The 14,492-nt window shown below is 41.1% G+C and overlaps 1 protein-coding gene across 34 annotated transcripts in view; it reads left to right on the plus strand.

Annotated features, from left to right (window-relative positions):
• SORBS1 (sorbin and SH3 domain containing 1) overlaps positions 1-14,492 on the plus strand; it is a 270,925-nt gene that overhangs the window by 235,870 nt on the left and 20,563 nt on the right. For 31 of the 34 annotated variants that reach the window (XM_061634693.1, XM_061634692.1, XM_061634696.1 and 28 more), the window contains 3 exons: positions 624-818; positions 11,297-12,016; positions 13,054-13,170. In XM_061634693.1, the coding sequence (XP_061490677.1) occupies positions 624-818; positions 11,297-12,016; positions 13,054-13,170 (1,032 nt within the window). The remainder of the gene's footprint in view (positions 1-623; positions 819-11,296; positions 12,017-13,053; positions 13,171-14,492) is intronic. The other 3 variants (XM_061634714.1, XM_061634717.1, XM_061634715.1) reach the window with 1 other exon arrangement.

A 14,492-nucleotide genomic window follows, 5' to 3' on the forward strand; every position in this document is an offset into this window, starting at 1 on the left:
CATAGTTAAAACAGGCTTGTAAACTAACAACAAACCATAGTTATGCCACTGGGCAGGGTTCACACAATGCTAAGCTATGGCTTAATAAACCATAGTTTAATAAATCATGGTAAAGCTGATGTTTATGTGTGTTAGTGTATACTGAAAGATAAAGACCATGAAAACACAATCATTGGTGGTAATTAGTCTGAATTACTTAATCAAGACTAAAAGGGTGTGCATATCATGGTTGCCATTCACCCCACGTTGTACTTATTTGTTAGTTCTCGGACTGGAATTCAGTAACAATATCTTTGTGGAATAGCCACTACTGGTGTCCTTCCTTCCCTAATGCTCTCCTCCTCAATATGTTTCACCATAGCTTTGGCCACTAGTCCAGGAGTTGAGTCATGCATTTGAGTCATGCACTCTCTTGTCTCTGAAAGCAAACCAGGAGCCCTGTAATTCTGCTTTAAAATTGTGTCATACCCATTTTAGCAGATTCACGCAAACTGAAAGTACAGATAGGATAAACAGGATATGCAAAAGCAGCCTCCCTCCATAAGCAGCAGGCATGAAAATCTTGTTGCAAATCTTGAGGTTGAACTAGTGTATCTGTTCTGACCAATCATACTTTCCTGCAGGGTGAGAGGATCACACTGATTCGGCAAGTGGACGAGAACTGGTATGAAGGAAAAATCCCTGGCACTAACCGTCAAGGCATCTTCCCTGTCACATATGTAGACATACTCAAGCAGCCTGTGCTGAAGAACATGCTAGACTATGCCAACCTGCCATTCTCCCAGTCCCCAAACCGCAGTCTGACAACTTCCCCGCAGGTACTTGCTCTGAATTGAGCCTTGCAAAACTATAGCGTGGTGTTTTTTCCTACAGAGTCAGTTTTTCCCAACCAATGTCTAAAAGGTAGGAAGAATATACTTACCAGCCATATCTTCAAAAGAGACACCCTTGCATTTTCCAGTCTGGAGTAGCAGTTGTGGAAGATGTTAACAGTAAAATCCTCATTTAGGAACGTTCAAATGACACAATGATGCTCTATGCACATGCTTCTAAACTATTTATAGAATGTACACAATTCATGCAATATATACACATTCCCCTGTTGGAGATTATGTATATCGACTGGAAAATATGTGCAGTTCCCTCTTCATGGAAAGTTAATGTGCATTCTTAACAAGAGCTGGTGAATATGCACAATGGCTGGTTATGATGCACATTAACTACTCAAGTTACATTCTCCTTATAATATAGCTGTCTTCTGCAAAGTTGAATGAAAATGAGAAATCACTAGGTCAGCAAGTCTCCAGAGTCTTTACCATTAAAAATGTGCCACATGATAAATGGTGATAAAGCCATTCAGTTGAGATATGCATATTCCACAAAGCCTATTAGAGATTATGTTTATTAACCAGGAAATGTGCACAGTTCCCTCTTAATGGAAGGGAGTGGCCTCATTAGTACCACCATCCTTAAAGATTTAGACTCCCTCATCAGGGACACTGCAGTACACACAGACATATACATATATACACCCACTCCAAAATGTAAGCTTCATGCTGCAGTGTGAATGCTTCTGCCCCTCCACCTGCATACCGCCCATTTGGCAAGCAAACGGGCAGCCAGGCCCGGTGGCAGCTGCTACACAGCAGCGGCTGTAGCCTGGATGGGTAAGTGGGTGGGGGCAGGAAGCTGGTGTGGATCCTAGGCAGCAAAAGAGTTTATCCAAGTGAGGTAGTCATGTGGGTAGCCATGCTGGCAGCCTGAGTGAGTTGGCAGGAGGCTGGTGGGAGGCCTAGGTGTGCTGCATGGCGGCAGTGTTCATCTGGGGCGGTGTGGGGCAGCGGAGAAGGAACTGGCAAGGGAAGTGGCTTGGTGATGGGAGTGGGGGGTGCCTGGGGGTGGAAGGGAGAATGGGAGGCTGGCAAGTGGCCGGTTGTGGTGGTGGTGGTTGGCAAGTGGAGCAGGGCCCCCTTCGTATGTGTGTATGCTATTTGGATTTTTGAATTTTTTATTAATTTGCTTATTCTCAATTGTTGAGGATTGGATTTTAATGTAATAAATTTCCACAGCCATTTTTGAAAACAGACTTTTTAAAAAAAAATCTGCCTCTGAAACATTTAAGAATGATAATTTATCAACATTTCATTTAAAACTATTGATTTCCTCCAAAATAACAATATTTTAAAGGAAATATCTGTATTTTCTTCAAAATATAGATATTTCTTTAAAAATATCGATATTAATATCAATATTTTTCCCAAGCGAAAAAAACACAGATGAACCCAAATTGATTCCAGGTCAACGAAATGCTTTTGAACTGGCATTGGCCAACAGATCCCATTCCTAGTGGATGCATGCAGACGCACACACATGGGGCACTGCCCCCTGCTTACCAGCACCAACTCCCTAGACCTTCCCCTTCCTGCCCCATGCTACTGCTAAGCCCCATTTTCACCTTTCCATCCTCATTTCTGAAGCCACTTCTGTCTTCTCTTCTGCAGTCCTGCTTTGTGCCTGTTTTTTACCTCCATGCCTCCTCCTTCCCCCCTTCTTTTTTGCTACCTCTCCCATCCTTTGCACACAGACCACTCCCATGGTAACTTCTTGGGTCTTCATCCCCCACACCCATTCCAACTACTTAGCCTCCTTTTCACCTCCCCCTGGCAATTCTGAAGTCACCACCTCTCCTAGAAAGAGGGCTTTTTCCATTGTGGCCCCCACTCTGTGGAATTCCCTCCCAAATGATCTCCGCCATGCCCCCTCTGTGATGAGCTTCTGCCCAGGCCTTGAAGACCTGGCTCTTTAGACAGGCTTTTGGGGTGGGTTAGGTTTATTATATTGTTGAGATTTTAATGTTTTAATGTATTTGTATGCTTTTATTCTGTACGTCACCCAGAGCGGCTGGACAACCAGCCAGATGAGCGACTAATAAATCTAATAAATAAATAAATAAATTCTGCAGCCCCCTTTGTACCCACGTTTTCATCTTCACCTGCCTGCCTCTTTTTCTGCCAACCTGCTGTCCAAGACACCTTGCAAGGCTCCTTGTGTGCAAAAGAGACTCCTTTGGGACACTTCTCTCCCCCAATTTCCCCTTTGGTACATGCCCACTAGCTCTCCCTCCAATTTTGTATACATGATACACTCACTTTCCCATTTCTCCCACCTTTCCCCCTCCTTCTGCTACATCCTACTTCCACGCACCACTATCACAAATCCTCCTCCTACATTTGTTTTGGTCTAACTTGGTACATCCTGCTTTCCTCCCCCCACTTAAAGAACCTGCTTTTGATACATTCCCTCCCGTTAACTTTCTATTCCTTTTTCACCAACACAGAAAGAAAGAGCACACATCTCTCTCACACATGCATGCATCCATATACTCTTCTTCTCTCTCCCTTTCATACACAGAATATGTTTCTCCCTGATACACATGCATCCGTATACCCTCTTTAACTCTCTCTTTTTCACAAGCATGCACAGAATATACCTCCCTCCGTCCCAAACGTGTATGCGTGCATAGCATACACTTCATTTCTCTCTCTTTCCCAGATGGGCACAGAACACACATTCCTCCCTCCCAGATATATCTGCATACCTGCACCCTCCTTTCTCTTGTACAAACACACATCCCTCCCTCACAGACACATTTTTCTATTTCTGCTATTCTGTCTATATATGATACTCCCCCCTTTTTTCTCTCACACTTGCAGAAGACATAGTGCTGCTCTCTCATGCAAGCACACATGCAGCCATTTCTATTCTGCAGTCCCCTCTACACGTACCCCATGTATATAAGGGGATACATAATTGAAGAGGAAATGGGCTGTAGTGGGGTAGGGGGAAACAGGCAAGGCTCAGCTTGTGATATATGAAGGCGAAACAGGCTGTGGTGGAGGGGGGAATGGACTTTGGAGTAGGGTTGGGGTCAGCTTGCTGACCCTGATCTGCAAGCATTCCAGCGAATTGGAATGTATTTTTGAGCTGCCTTCCTTTTTCCCCAATAGTTTCAAGTTTGATCCGGTTCAAGGAAATAGGCAAAAAAGGCATTTAACAGGTTGATACTTATAGAGACTAATAGGGAATTCTAGAGAGATGTGGGGAAGCCTCCCTACTTCCTTTAATTAACCCTTTAAATGCTGTACGTCGCCATTAAAAGCAGGAGAGGGAGAGGCAAGAGAGGATCTGCCCCCTCCCCAGCTGAAAGGATGGAACATCAGCCACAGCTCCTCCAAGCCAGGCTAAATTCCAGGCCCCCATCAGTGGGATAGGAGTGGGCCTAGGCACACGAAGGGAAGCGAAGCATGCCCAGCGAAGGGGTGGTGGTGGCAGCAAATCAGGTGTCATGGAAAAGCCACTGAGTTCGTGGCAAGCATGCCAAACTCTTTGAAATTCCAGTTTTAAATCTCAAGTGGGCAGAGGTCCCCCCCCATCCCTACCTAGGAGGTAGTCTCCATGAAGTACAGGTGGTATTTTTGTCCAAGAGAATTGCTGCCTGCCTAACCCATTTTTTGGCATGGTGGCTTTCCCCACAGCTCAGCAGCAGTGACCACAGCCTTCCCTCAGGCCACCTAACTAATCATCTCTCTCCCACCCACTAGTTCACATGCCTGCCTGAGTCCATCTCTTCCCTCCCATGCCATGCTGATGTGTGCATGCAGGAAGAGAGAAGGATAGGGAGGGCTCACTGTCATAGTCACAAGAGAGCTAGTGTGATGACAATCTTACACCAGTATAGAATAGCAGAAATAGAAAAATATAGTGAAAACAAAAGAATATAACTTTTTCAAAAGGCAGTAAAGGCAAAATATAAAGTGGGACAACTAAATAATACTTAGCATTTTGATGTTTCTAAAAGACTAAAAAGCATTATTATACAGCCATGAGAGTGTATAATAATTCTGAGAACTCAGAAACGCTTGGTTAACAACCCTGTAAATTTTCTTGGTGATACACAAAACAGTCAGAGAGAATTGAGAGTTCAAAGTCTAAAAAGAGAGGGGGGGAAACAGTTCCCTTTTGGACTTTTTTTCTGTCAGAGTTCTCATAATATGTTGAAATTCATTAAAAATCAGCCATGTTCACAGAGTACCTGTAATCCTGATACTGACCTTGCCCCATACTCTGACCCTCATCTTCTGTAGTTTAAAAGTTTAAAAAAATGCCTGGCTGAATTTTAATTAATTTAAGAAATTTTGCATTGAACTCAATGATAATGTTGGGCATGCTTAGTAAGAATCAACTGTCAGTGTTCTAGAAGCTAGACTCCCAGCTGCTGGGCTTGCCTAATCAGGGGGCCACACCCATACTAGACTTTGATTTCACGTGAGACAGTCATGGCTTCCCCCAGAGAATCCTGGGAAGTGTAGTTACCAAATTCTTCCAAGCTACACAGAAAGTGGATTGGACTGTGAAAGACCAACCCAAATTGTGTTTGCTTTTTGACAAATTTGTAGGGCAGTACAATATCTCAGAGAGGAGGTCAGGTCTCCTGCTCCCCTGGTGCATTCACTATAGCTGCCCAATTTCCCTGCTTTTTAAAGTTTGGTAGAAATATCTGTGGGCTATAGGTACGTTCTTAAACCGCAAGGTTTTTTGCCTATTAGTGAATATTACATAAGTAAATGTTACAAAACCACCTAATTTTATATCAATAGCATTAATGTAAACTTACAAAGAAAACAAACAAAAACTAAATTATATGACCTAAAGCAAACTTATACAATACTTGCAAAATGGATTCTTGGTCATCTTGTAATCTTGTAAGCAGGCCCCTGTTCTTTGCTTGAAAATGATCAAATAGACTAATCTCTTAGGGACAAAACCATATGTATACTGCCAGTGAGGTAAAAAAACACCAAGAGGAAACATAAGTGTGGTTCATATAAGAAGTTGAAATGGAAATGGACTGCCTTCAAGTCGATCCGACTTATGGCTACCCTATGAATAGGGTTTTCATGGTAAGCAGTATTCAGAGGGGGTTTCCCATTGCCTTCCTCTGAGGCTAGTCTTCCCCAGCTGGCTAGGGCCTGCTCAGCTTGCCACAGCTGCACAAGCCAGCCCCTTCCTTGTCCGCAACTGCCAGCTGGGGGGCAACTGGGCTCCTTGAGACTATGCAGGTTGCCCACAGCTGCACAGGTGCAGGGCACGTCACCCCTGAGCAACTCACTGTGGGGGTGATCTTTACCTGGCCCTTGACACCCAGGAGACACAAGATTTGAACTCTCAGACTCTGGACTCCCAGCCAGGCTCTCCTCCCCACTGTGCTATACCAGCTATAAGAAGTTGCAAACCTCAAATCCCACCTGATTGACAACAAGGAAGGAAATACTAACCCTTTAGTGCATCATTTAGAGACTAACATTTGGAGGCTCACAGCTTCTGTTCTTATCAAATTAAACATTTTATTGACCATTCTGCCAATTGTGGCAATACCCTTAATTAGAAGAATGCTGCTACTGCTTTTACATTTTTACCTTCTAGTTAAATCTTGTAGCAAAGTTAATGAAGTATATGTGTTGGTAGTGTCTAATTGTGCAATTCATAATCCTCTATAGTTGAAGAATATTTACAGTGCCTTTCTCTCATAGCGGTGGTAACATCACTGAGACGGCCACCAACATAAACGTCATTATTTCAGTATCAGCTGGATTTCATTATATGAGCTTTTGTTAGAAAGCTACAAAATACGTCCTTTTTTAAAAAAAAATAAATAAAGGCACAAATCTGAAACTTATGGATCACAAACAATTCTGTGCAATTAACTGGTTAATTTAAACCGCAATGCAAATAATATATACATTGTTTACTGTAGCTTGACATTTCCAACAAGTCAAGATACAATAAATTTGACAAATAGTTGTGGAGATGCTGTTCTTTGTGCAAAAGCATATGGAACAGAAGAAGTATAATCAGGGTTCTCACAACAGGATATGTAATAACAATGCTTTATTTTTGGGGGGTATCAGAACACTTCTGTAATACAATGCTGCAATACTGTGTTGTTGTTTTTAAAAAACGTAGTAATAACATTCCACATGTCAGGACTCCATTGCAGTATCAATCATCAGTATCTTTTTCATAACATGCACTGAGAAACATATTATCACTAAGGAGTTGCTTGTCGCACATAAATGATTTGTTCTTCATTATTGTCTAACCTTCTACTATTGGAAATGGAAATGATGGTTTTGCTATATCATTACAGGCACCTCAGTCCTTGGTAGTTTGCTCTGTTGATGATAGGTTTAATTTTTCTTCTCTTGTCGGAGGCAATTTTTCCCCATTGATCTGTTTTTTTTAGTAACATCCATCAACTTAATTCTTCATGAGTATTTATCCTGGTATTGATGTGGTAAATGCACTTAGAAGCCCTCTTCAGACTTCCTTTCTCAACTCATAAAGGTCAAGGCAGCTTGTCTTGAATTCACGCTCTATTAAAATTGTTAACATATTTGCTGTCTCTTATGCTGACTCATATTCCACATTTTCATAAAGGTCAATAAATATGTTATTGCACTTTTGTTGAACTTTATGAAAATGTCACTTGCCCTCTTTGGAGGGCCTTGGTAGTGGGTTGATGCCCTTAGGGTAGCCCTTTGCACATTTAACCACTGGCCATGGAATTTCTGGGCTCCACCTCCAGAAATTGTTGTTTAATCCGTGGTCTAGGCAAAACTAAGCACTTCCAACTCTGTTCTCTCCACCTCTCATGTGACATAGACAAGAACTGCCCAACTGAGTACTACCTCCTAGAGCAGAGTGAGCTTCCTCCTGACCTGGTCCTGATAGGCTGGTCCACCGTGAATAAATTGTCTTTTTCACTGATATTGATGCATTGCTCCATCAGACTGCTACACTGAATGTAGTACAACAGATTATGCATCCTGGCCCAAAGTCTTGCAGAAATTGACTACAGGCTGTAATCTTCATAAGCATAAGACTGGCAAATAGTGACCTGTTTGCAAGTAGCTCCATAACAAAACCAGGAACCTTCCCCTTCACTTTCTGCAACAATTCCAGCTCGCTCTTCATTTTAAAGGCTTCATACAGTTTTATCTCAAATACATCTATCTTTTGCTGTGTCATCATTAAAATCTGCCTTTGTCATCATGTTAATACATTCAGGTCTGAACAGATTGTCAATCTGTTTTAAGTACAAGTTTAAAATTTTCTGGTCTTAGCTGAATACCAGTGACTGAAGCTGAGGAGTCAAGATGGTACTTTGTAACTTCAGATGAACTTGACATAGCTAACATATGTTCTCCCCAGAATCCATTGTAGCTTTGGGACAGTCAAAATACATAGCAAGAGCATTCAGATGTTGGATGAAGCTTACACATCCTCTGGGGACATTCCACACTCTATTTTGATGAGGTTCATTGACACCAAGTCCACAGAAGGGAATTCTTCACCTTTTGATGACACAGCTTCCTTTTTCAAACTCCTCCCAGATTTTAGGGTCAGACTATTTCAATGTTTTCACAAAGTGCCAAAGTAGTTGGTCAAATCTAATGCAAAGAAAAACTTCTACAAACGCTGCGCACATTCCAATCACAAGTACTCAACTATCTTCGTGTATTATTGAACCATCTGGAATGTTGGTTTTGTTTCTTTTGAGCAATTCCATTCTACTGTGACCAAAAGTTCTGTCATAGTGTCACATATGCTACATGAGTAAAACTCAGTTTGCTGGAAGTTTTCTTTGACAAACATATGTGTTTCTCAAAGAAAACCTCCAGCAATTCTGAGGTGTGGGAGTGTGAGATTCTACCGCATACTGCAAGTATAATCATGAGGATTTGATGCACAATATTCTCACTATACAAAACTTCCTACATCTCAGAAATATATCTTCCAGTAATTAAGAAGCCCGTGGCATAAATTGCTATGAATATATGTATAGCTCACCAGGATGTAAGATCCATTGTCCATGAAAGTCTTCTCTAGATTATTAATTGCTCCACAAGCCGTAAAGACCCATGTTGAGTTTCAAGATACATTTTGAATAAGCTCATTATAAACATGTTCACATTGTTTCAAAGAAGTTAACTGAACAATCGCTTGAGTTAACTTGTAACATTGGTAGGATACACACCATTGTTACTTTCTTGAGTACTTCTTGTCATGCTGAGTTGAAGGCAGAGCAGGTTGGAATGTACAAGGAACCAAGCTACAACACATGTCCTTTATGTTACTTGTATATATCATTAACCAGTTGATTCTAAAAAATGGTGTTGGTGATCCTTTTTTCCATGGGTTTGCCTAAAAAAAAATCATCATAATAAAACAGAGAAGTTACGTAGCTTACATAGCTTATGTATGTTACATATTTTTCCAGGAAGCTTAAAAATAAAAATTTGTCAGGTAAATACTGAGATAATGAGGTTTATGATAATGAGATTATGACCATATTGATGAGATCATCTCAGTTATGAGCCACTCATGAGGAAGTGGCACTGTGGATATTCTTAAACTACAGAGAGTTATGAATAAAAGCATCCACACACCATGTTTTACATATGTTTTTATTTTATAGTTAATTGTATTCTTTATTATAGATGTGTTTGCTGCCTTGGGCATCCTTGGGAGGAAGGGTGGGGTTTAAATTAAATAAATAGTTATCACTATTGTTTTTATCCTAAATTATGCTCCCTGACTATTCAGCATTTTTTTTAAAGTCCCACTAGTAGAAATCCCTTCTATGGTACTCTTGTTGTTTCTGGAAAGTCTTAACACATAATTTCTTGTTTTCCTGGCATTGATGAGCTATTCAGGCTCAGACAGAAGGTTACATGTCATTAAATAAAGTGGCATCCAAAGCAATCCCAGAGGAAAAATGTTCTCTTTTGATAAAACACTCTCAACCACCACCTCCAGCTTAGTCCAAAGGAAAATTGTCTTTCTCAGGCACACAAGAAAACTGTCTATTTAAAAGGTAGGAACTGGTTCACCTAGAGAGAGAGTATGGCCAACCCACTCTTAGTCCAAGAGCCCATGCTATTCCTCATAAGGAATAGGAGGTTTAGCCACTTAACATGTTTTACAATCACTGGGGCATCATCAAAACTTTTCTTCCAAGAGGAGCCTATACCTTACATTGCTAGTGGCTGCTGGAATGTTTAGGTGCCCTTATGTACCCTTCTTCAGGACTCAATATTTACCTCATAAAGAACATTTATGAAGTAGACACTATCTTCCCATATCATAAAATATCCACTCAGACTATGTTACAGAGGCTGAACCTCTAATCAGACTGCATTTTTTCCAACTTTTGTTTGTAAATATCCATGGTAAGAATTACCCCAAGTTTTTTTTCCCTTCCTCTTTCCCGATATTCTATGCTCGTCCATTCACACTATGCATCTATTACTTCATAAGAGAATAGGAGTATGCATTCCACTGTGCCTGCCTAATCTTAAATTAGTTCCATAATTCCCCTTCAACCTTTTGTTAACGGAGCTGAAGAAAATTGCTGTATTTGTGACAAATTCCAGCTACACAGTATAGCCTTAGGAAAACTGAACAGAAACTGCTGTAAAATTCCCATGACATTTAGTCAGACTGGATATGGTACAAGAGGCTTATTTCTACAAATTAGCATCTGTTTCATCAATGATGCAAATATTGGGCCCTGGAGAAGGGTGTATAAACATCCCAACAGTTGCTCATAAGAGTAGCAGTTTTGGAGACACTACAACATTTGTAAGATGTTTTAATAGCTTCGCTTTCTGTTCTCTCCAATCTTCTCCCTGTTGCATAGAGAAGGTCTGCAGGGGTCTTCCAATAGTGTTGGTTTGAACACGAGTACACTCCTCCGCACAATCAGGAACCACTTCTTGTTTTTTCTGCCTGTTGTAGCAACTGTAGCGTACTGTGCTAGATGCTTATGATTTTAATTGTATCTGTAATGCTTCTTTCATTTCTTATATTGTATTTTATTGTATTACAAGTTGAATTCCAAAGAACAATAAAACAGAAGAAATAGGAGAAGCAGTAAGAATACACTTAAAATCAATGGACCACATGAATGAAGCCCATGGAGCACAGTTTGGGAACCCCTGCTATAGACCATACATATCTACATCTCATAGATCTACAGAAGCTGCTGGCCACTGCCTACAGGGCCATCATGTTGTAGAGAACATTGTTTTTTATTATTTCTGAACCTTTGAGACACTGCAACCTCTTTCAATTTAAATCAGTTCAGGTGCTGACTTCTTCATTTTTCTCCTTATTCTTTTGTTGTATGCTCTTTATTTTTAATAACTTTCTTTCTCATTTTGTTTCCTTCAAGTCTCCCAGTTCTGAACTGCTTTTCACACCAACTCCTCCACCTTTGCCTTCCATGCGCCCAGCCCTGTCTCCTGAGTTGCAAGCCATCACCTCAGAATGGATTTCCCTGACTTTGGGAGCATCCTGTAGCCACACTCCAGCCATAACCCCTCCATTGCCGCCTCTTCCTGATGCCTCTCTCTGCAACATCGACTATCTCATTCCCTCAGCAGTAGCTAGCCCCTCGCCTTCTATTAGCCTTCATCCTTCTAACATTTCCAGTTCCTCAACTCCCACCTCTGTCATTTCCCCACTGCCTTCTTCCCCTTGTGAGCCTCAGTCATCTGCTCAAAACGTCAGTCTGACAACTCAGCAAACTGAAGAAAAGTTTGTTAGCTCCTCGTCTTCCCAAAACTACTGTAATTCACCTTACTCTGTAGTTGGCAGCCCCGATAGCTTCCTCTCAGAGCTCAGTGATGTCACTGATCCCCAAGACAAGTTACAGAAGAGCAAAGGAGTCAGCCAGAGGATTGACAGGAAGGATTGCATTACAGCCAGCATCCCTGAGATCTGTAGAGAGAGGTGCATGTCAGAGAAGAAGTCTGTTAGCTTACAAAAGAATTTTCTTCACACCTTTGATGAAAGCAAGCTATATCAGGAACAGGGAGATGACCCCAAGAAAAGGGACATGTGCAATTATAAGCAAGTTGAACAGAGGGAGAATCAAAGCAGGGCTATTAAGGTACTTTTTCTGCATGCATGTTTTGTACTTCTGCAATTTACATTGCTGTGTGTGCGCTACTGATCTTGGTTGCAGCTCATTCTAGCTGGTAAATTATGTAACGTTTCTTCCAGCTTGATAGTAGCTGAGAACAAAATAGCGTCTCCTGAGCCTATCGGATTGAAAGATCCAAGGAGTTAACATAATGAGGATCATTTTTGGATGGGTCCCAGTATGGGAACTTACCCCAAGTAGCCATATAGCCTGGCACCACATCTGTTAGACTGTGGCTCTCACATGATATGTCTCGATATAAACTGTGCTTTCATGATCCAAGGAATCCTTTAGGCACGGTGACTGTGGAAGGGTTTAAAGGTGCCTGTAGATGCTCTCCTCTGCCTCTAGCAGGCACCATTGGGCTTCATCTCCTGATATGCCAGGCACTCAACTTGATTGAGGTTATTAACCTTGAGAGAACTGGCAAACCTATGGTACCAACAGCAAGGCAGTGAAAGTAAGTGGTTTGCTACAAGGTGGGGGTTGGAGATGTGGTTGCACAGAACAGCAAAAACTGATTTCTACTGGGGTGGTTTTAGTAGGGAATAGGGGTGCTGAACTGGAAAGGTGTTCATTAGCATCTACCCATCTGGGGAGGGGAGATAACACTCCAAACTGGGTTGCAGTTCTGGATTTATAACATGTAAGCTGGGAAAGCTATTTGAAGTACCAAAGATGCTAATTTAAGCTAGGTTGTATATTGGCTCTTGCATATGAGGTCATTGGAGAACAATGGGCAAGGGACTAAATTATAAGTAAATATATTTCCAAATGGACACTAATTCTTGTCAGTATGTATTTAGGGGAGCCATGTAATTAGTTAAGGTTGCAATGCTAATATGGGAAAGACAACTTTGAAAGACGTGCCTGCTTTTGCATGGGCTTGTTTTCTATATTCGCATCAAGTTCAGAACATATGTACTTGTTTTTAAGAGCATCATCACTGTAATTATGATGTTCCTGGGGCATTTCTCTGATCAACCTTTCCTTCCTTTTAAAAGTCTGTCAACACAAAACCATTCTGTCCATCTGCACTTCTGTCTCCCTCTGCAATTTCTTCCTTTGCTGTTAGAACACAAGTTCTTCCCAGATTCTCACGCACAGTCAACGTACCACAGGTAATCACTGGTGTGTGTGTGTGTGGTAGCTTGATACTTCATGTTTGCTGCTGTTCACATCTCATGAAAATTGCTTGTCCACATATGAACTCCGCAGGTCAAGCACATCTTTTTCACTTATTAGAGCACCCTGTCTATCATAAATTAGATTACATATGTTTATATAAACACATGATTGCTGCCTTATTCTGAGACAGAGCACCTAGGCCACCCAGTATTGTCTGCTCTGACTGGCACAGGAGAAAAGGGGGCAGTGCCAAGCATGGGGGTGGAGAGAGGCAAAACTTCAAAATGGTACTGGAAAACTGAATTTTATAAAATAGTAGAATGCTCAACACATTTAAGTAAAGACCTTATTTGGGGGCACAATACAGTTCTCCTATTAAGGCAATGGAAAAAATGGAAATGGACTGCCTTTAAGTCGATTCCGACTTATGGCAACCCTTTGAATAGGGTTTTCGTGGTAAGCGGTATTCAGAGGTGGTTTTACCATTGCCTTCCTCTGAGGCTGAGAGGCAGTGATTGGCCCAAGGTCACCCAGTGAGCTTCATGGCTGTGTGGGGATTCGAACCCTGGTCTCCCAGGTTATAGGCCAGCACCTTAACCACTACACCACACTGGCTCTCTATTAAGGCAATAACTTACTTTAATTCAGATGTTTGCCTTAATAGGAAAACTGTATTCTTCTACCCCTCAGGAAGGCATTTTAGCAAAACATGTTATGCATTTTATATGTCCTTCCTATTATTTTGTAATATTTCATTTTAGTACTTTTTAAAGATTTTTGCCTCTTTTTTCTTTTGATACTCTGGCAGCAACAGCTCAAGATCTTAGTAGATGTTCATCTTTCAGCCATATAAATCTGATCCTGTATTCATTTAGAATGTTAAACTGTCAGGTTTTGGATCATCTAAACAAAGATACACAAATGGTTGCACAGTACAGAATTGAGTATATGAACTGATGTTAATTTTTTGATTGCAACGATTAGTATAGTACCTAAAAGACTGACATGCTTATTATTTCATACGCATTCATGGAGTAGAGTTCACTTTATCAGATGCATGAAGTGTTACCCTTAGTTGGCAGGCATATGTACCGATAGCTATAGACTGGAAAAATTATAAAAGGAATTAAATATCAGTGAAATGCAAGACGTACAGCTTGTGATGATTTGATTAGAGCTTAAAAGTTTGCAAAATAAGCACAGTGACTTCACAATAGTAGTAGTAGGTGATAAAAAATTGCTAGACTTCAGAATAAATAATGAAGTTTGATTCTATTCATTTGGGTCTGAATAGAAACAACTACTTTTGTATGCA

This window comes from Rhineura floridana, chromosome 7 (assembly GCF_030035675.1).
Source record: "Rhineura floridana isolate rRhiFlo1 chromosome 7, rRhiFlo1.hap2, whole genome shotgun sequence".
Taxonomy (NCBI): Eukaryota; Metazoa; Chordata; class Lepidosauria; order Squamata; family Rhineuridae; genus Rhineura; species Rhineura floridana.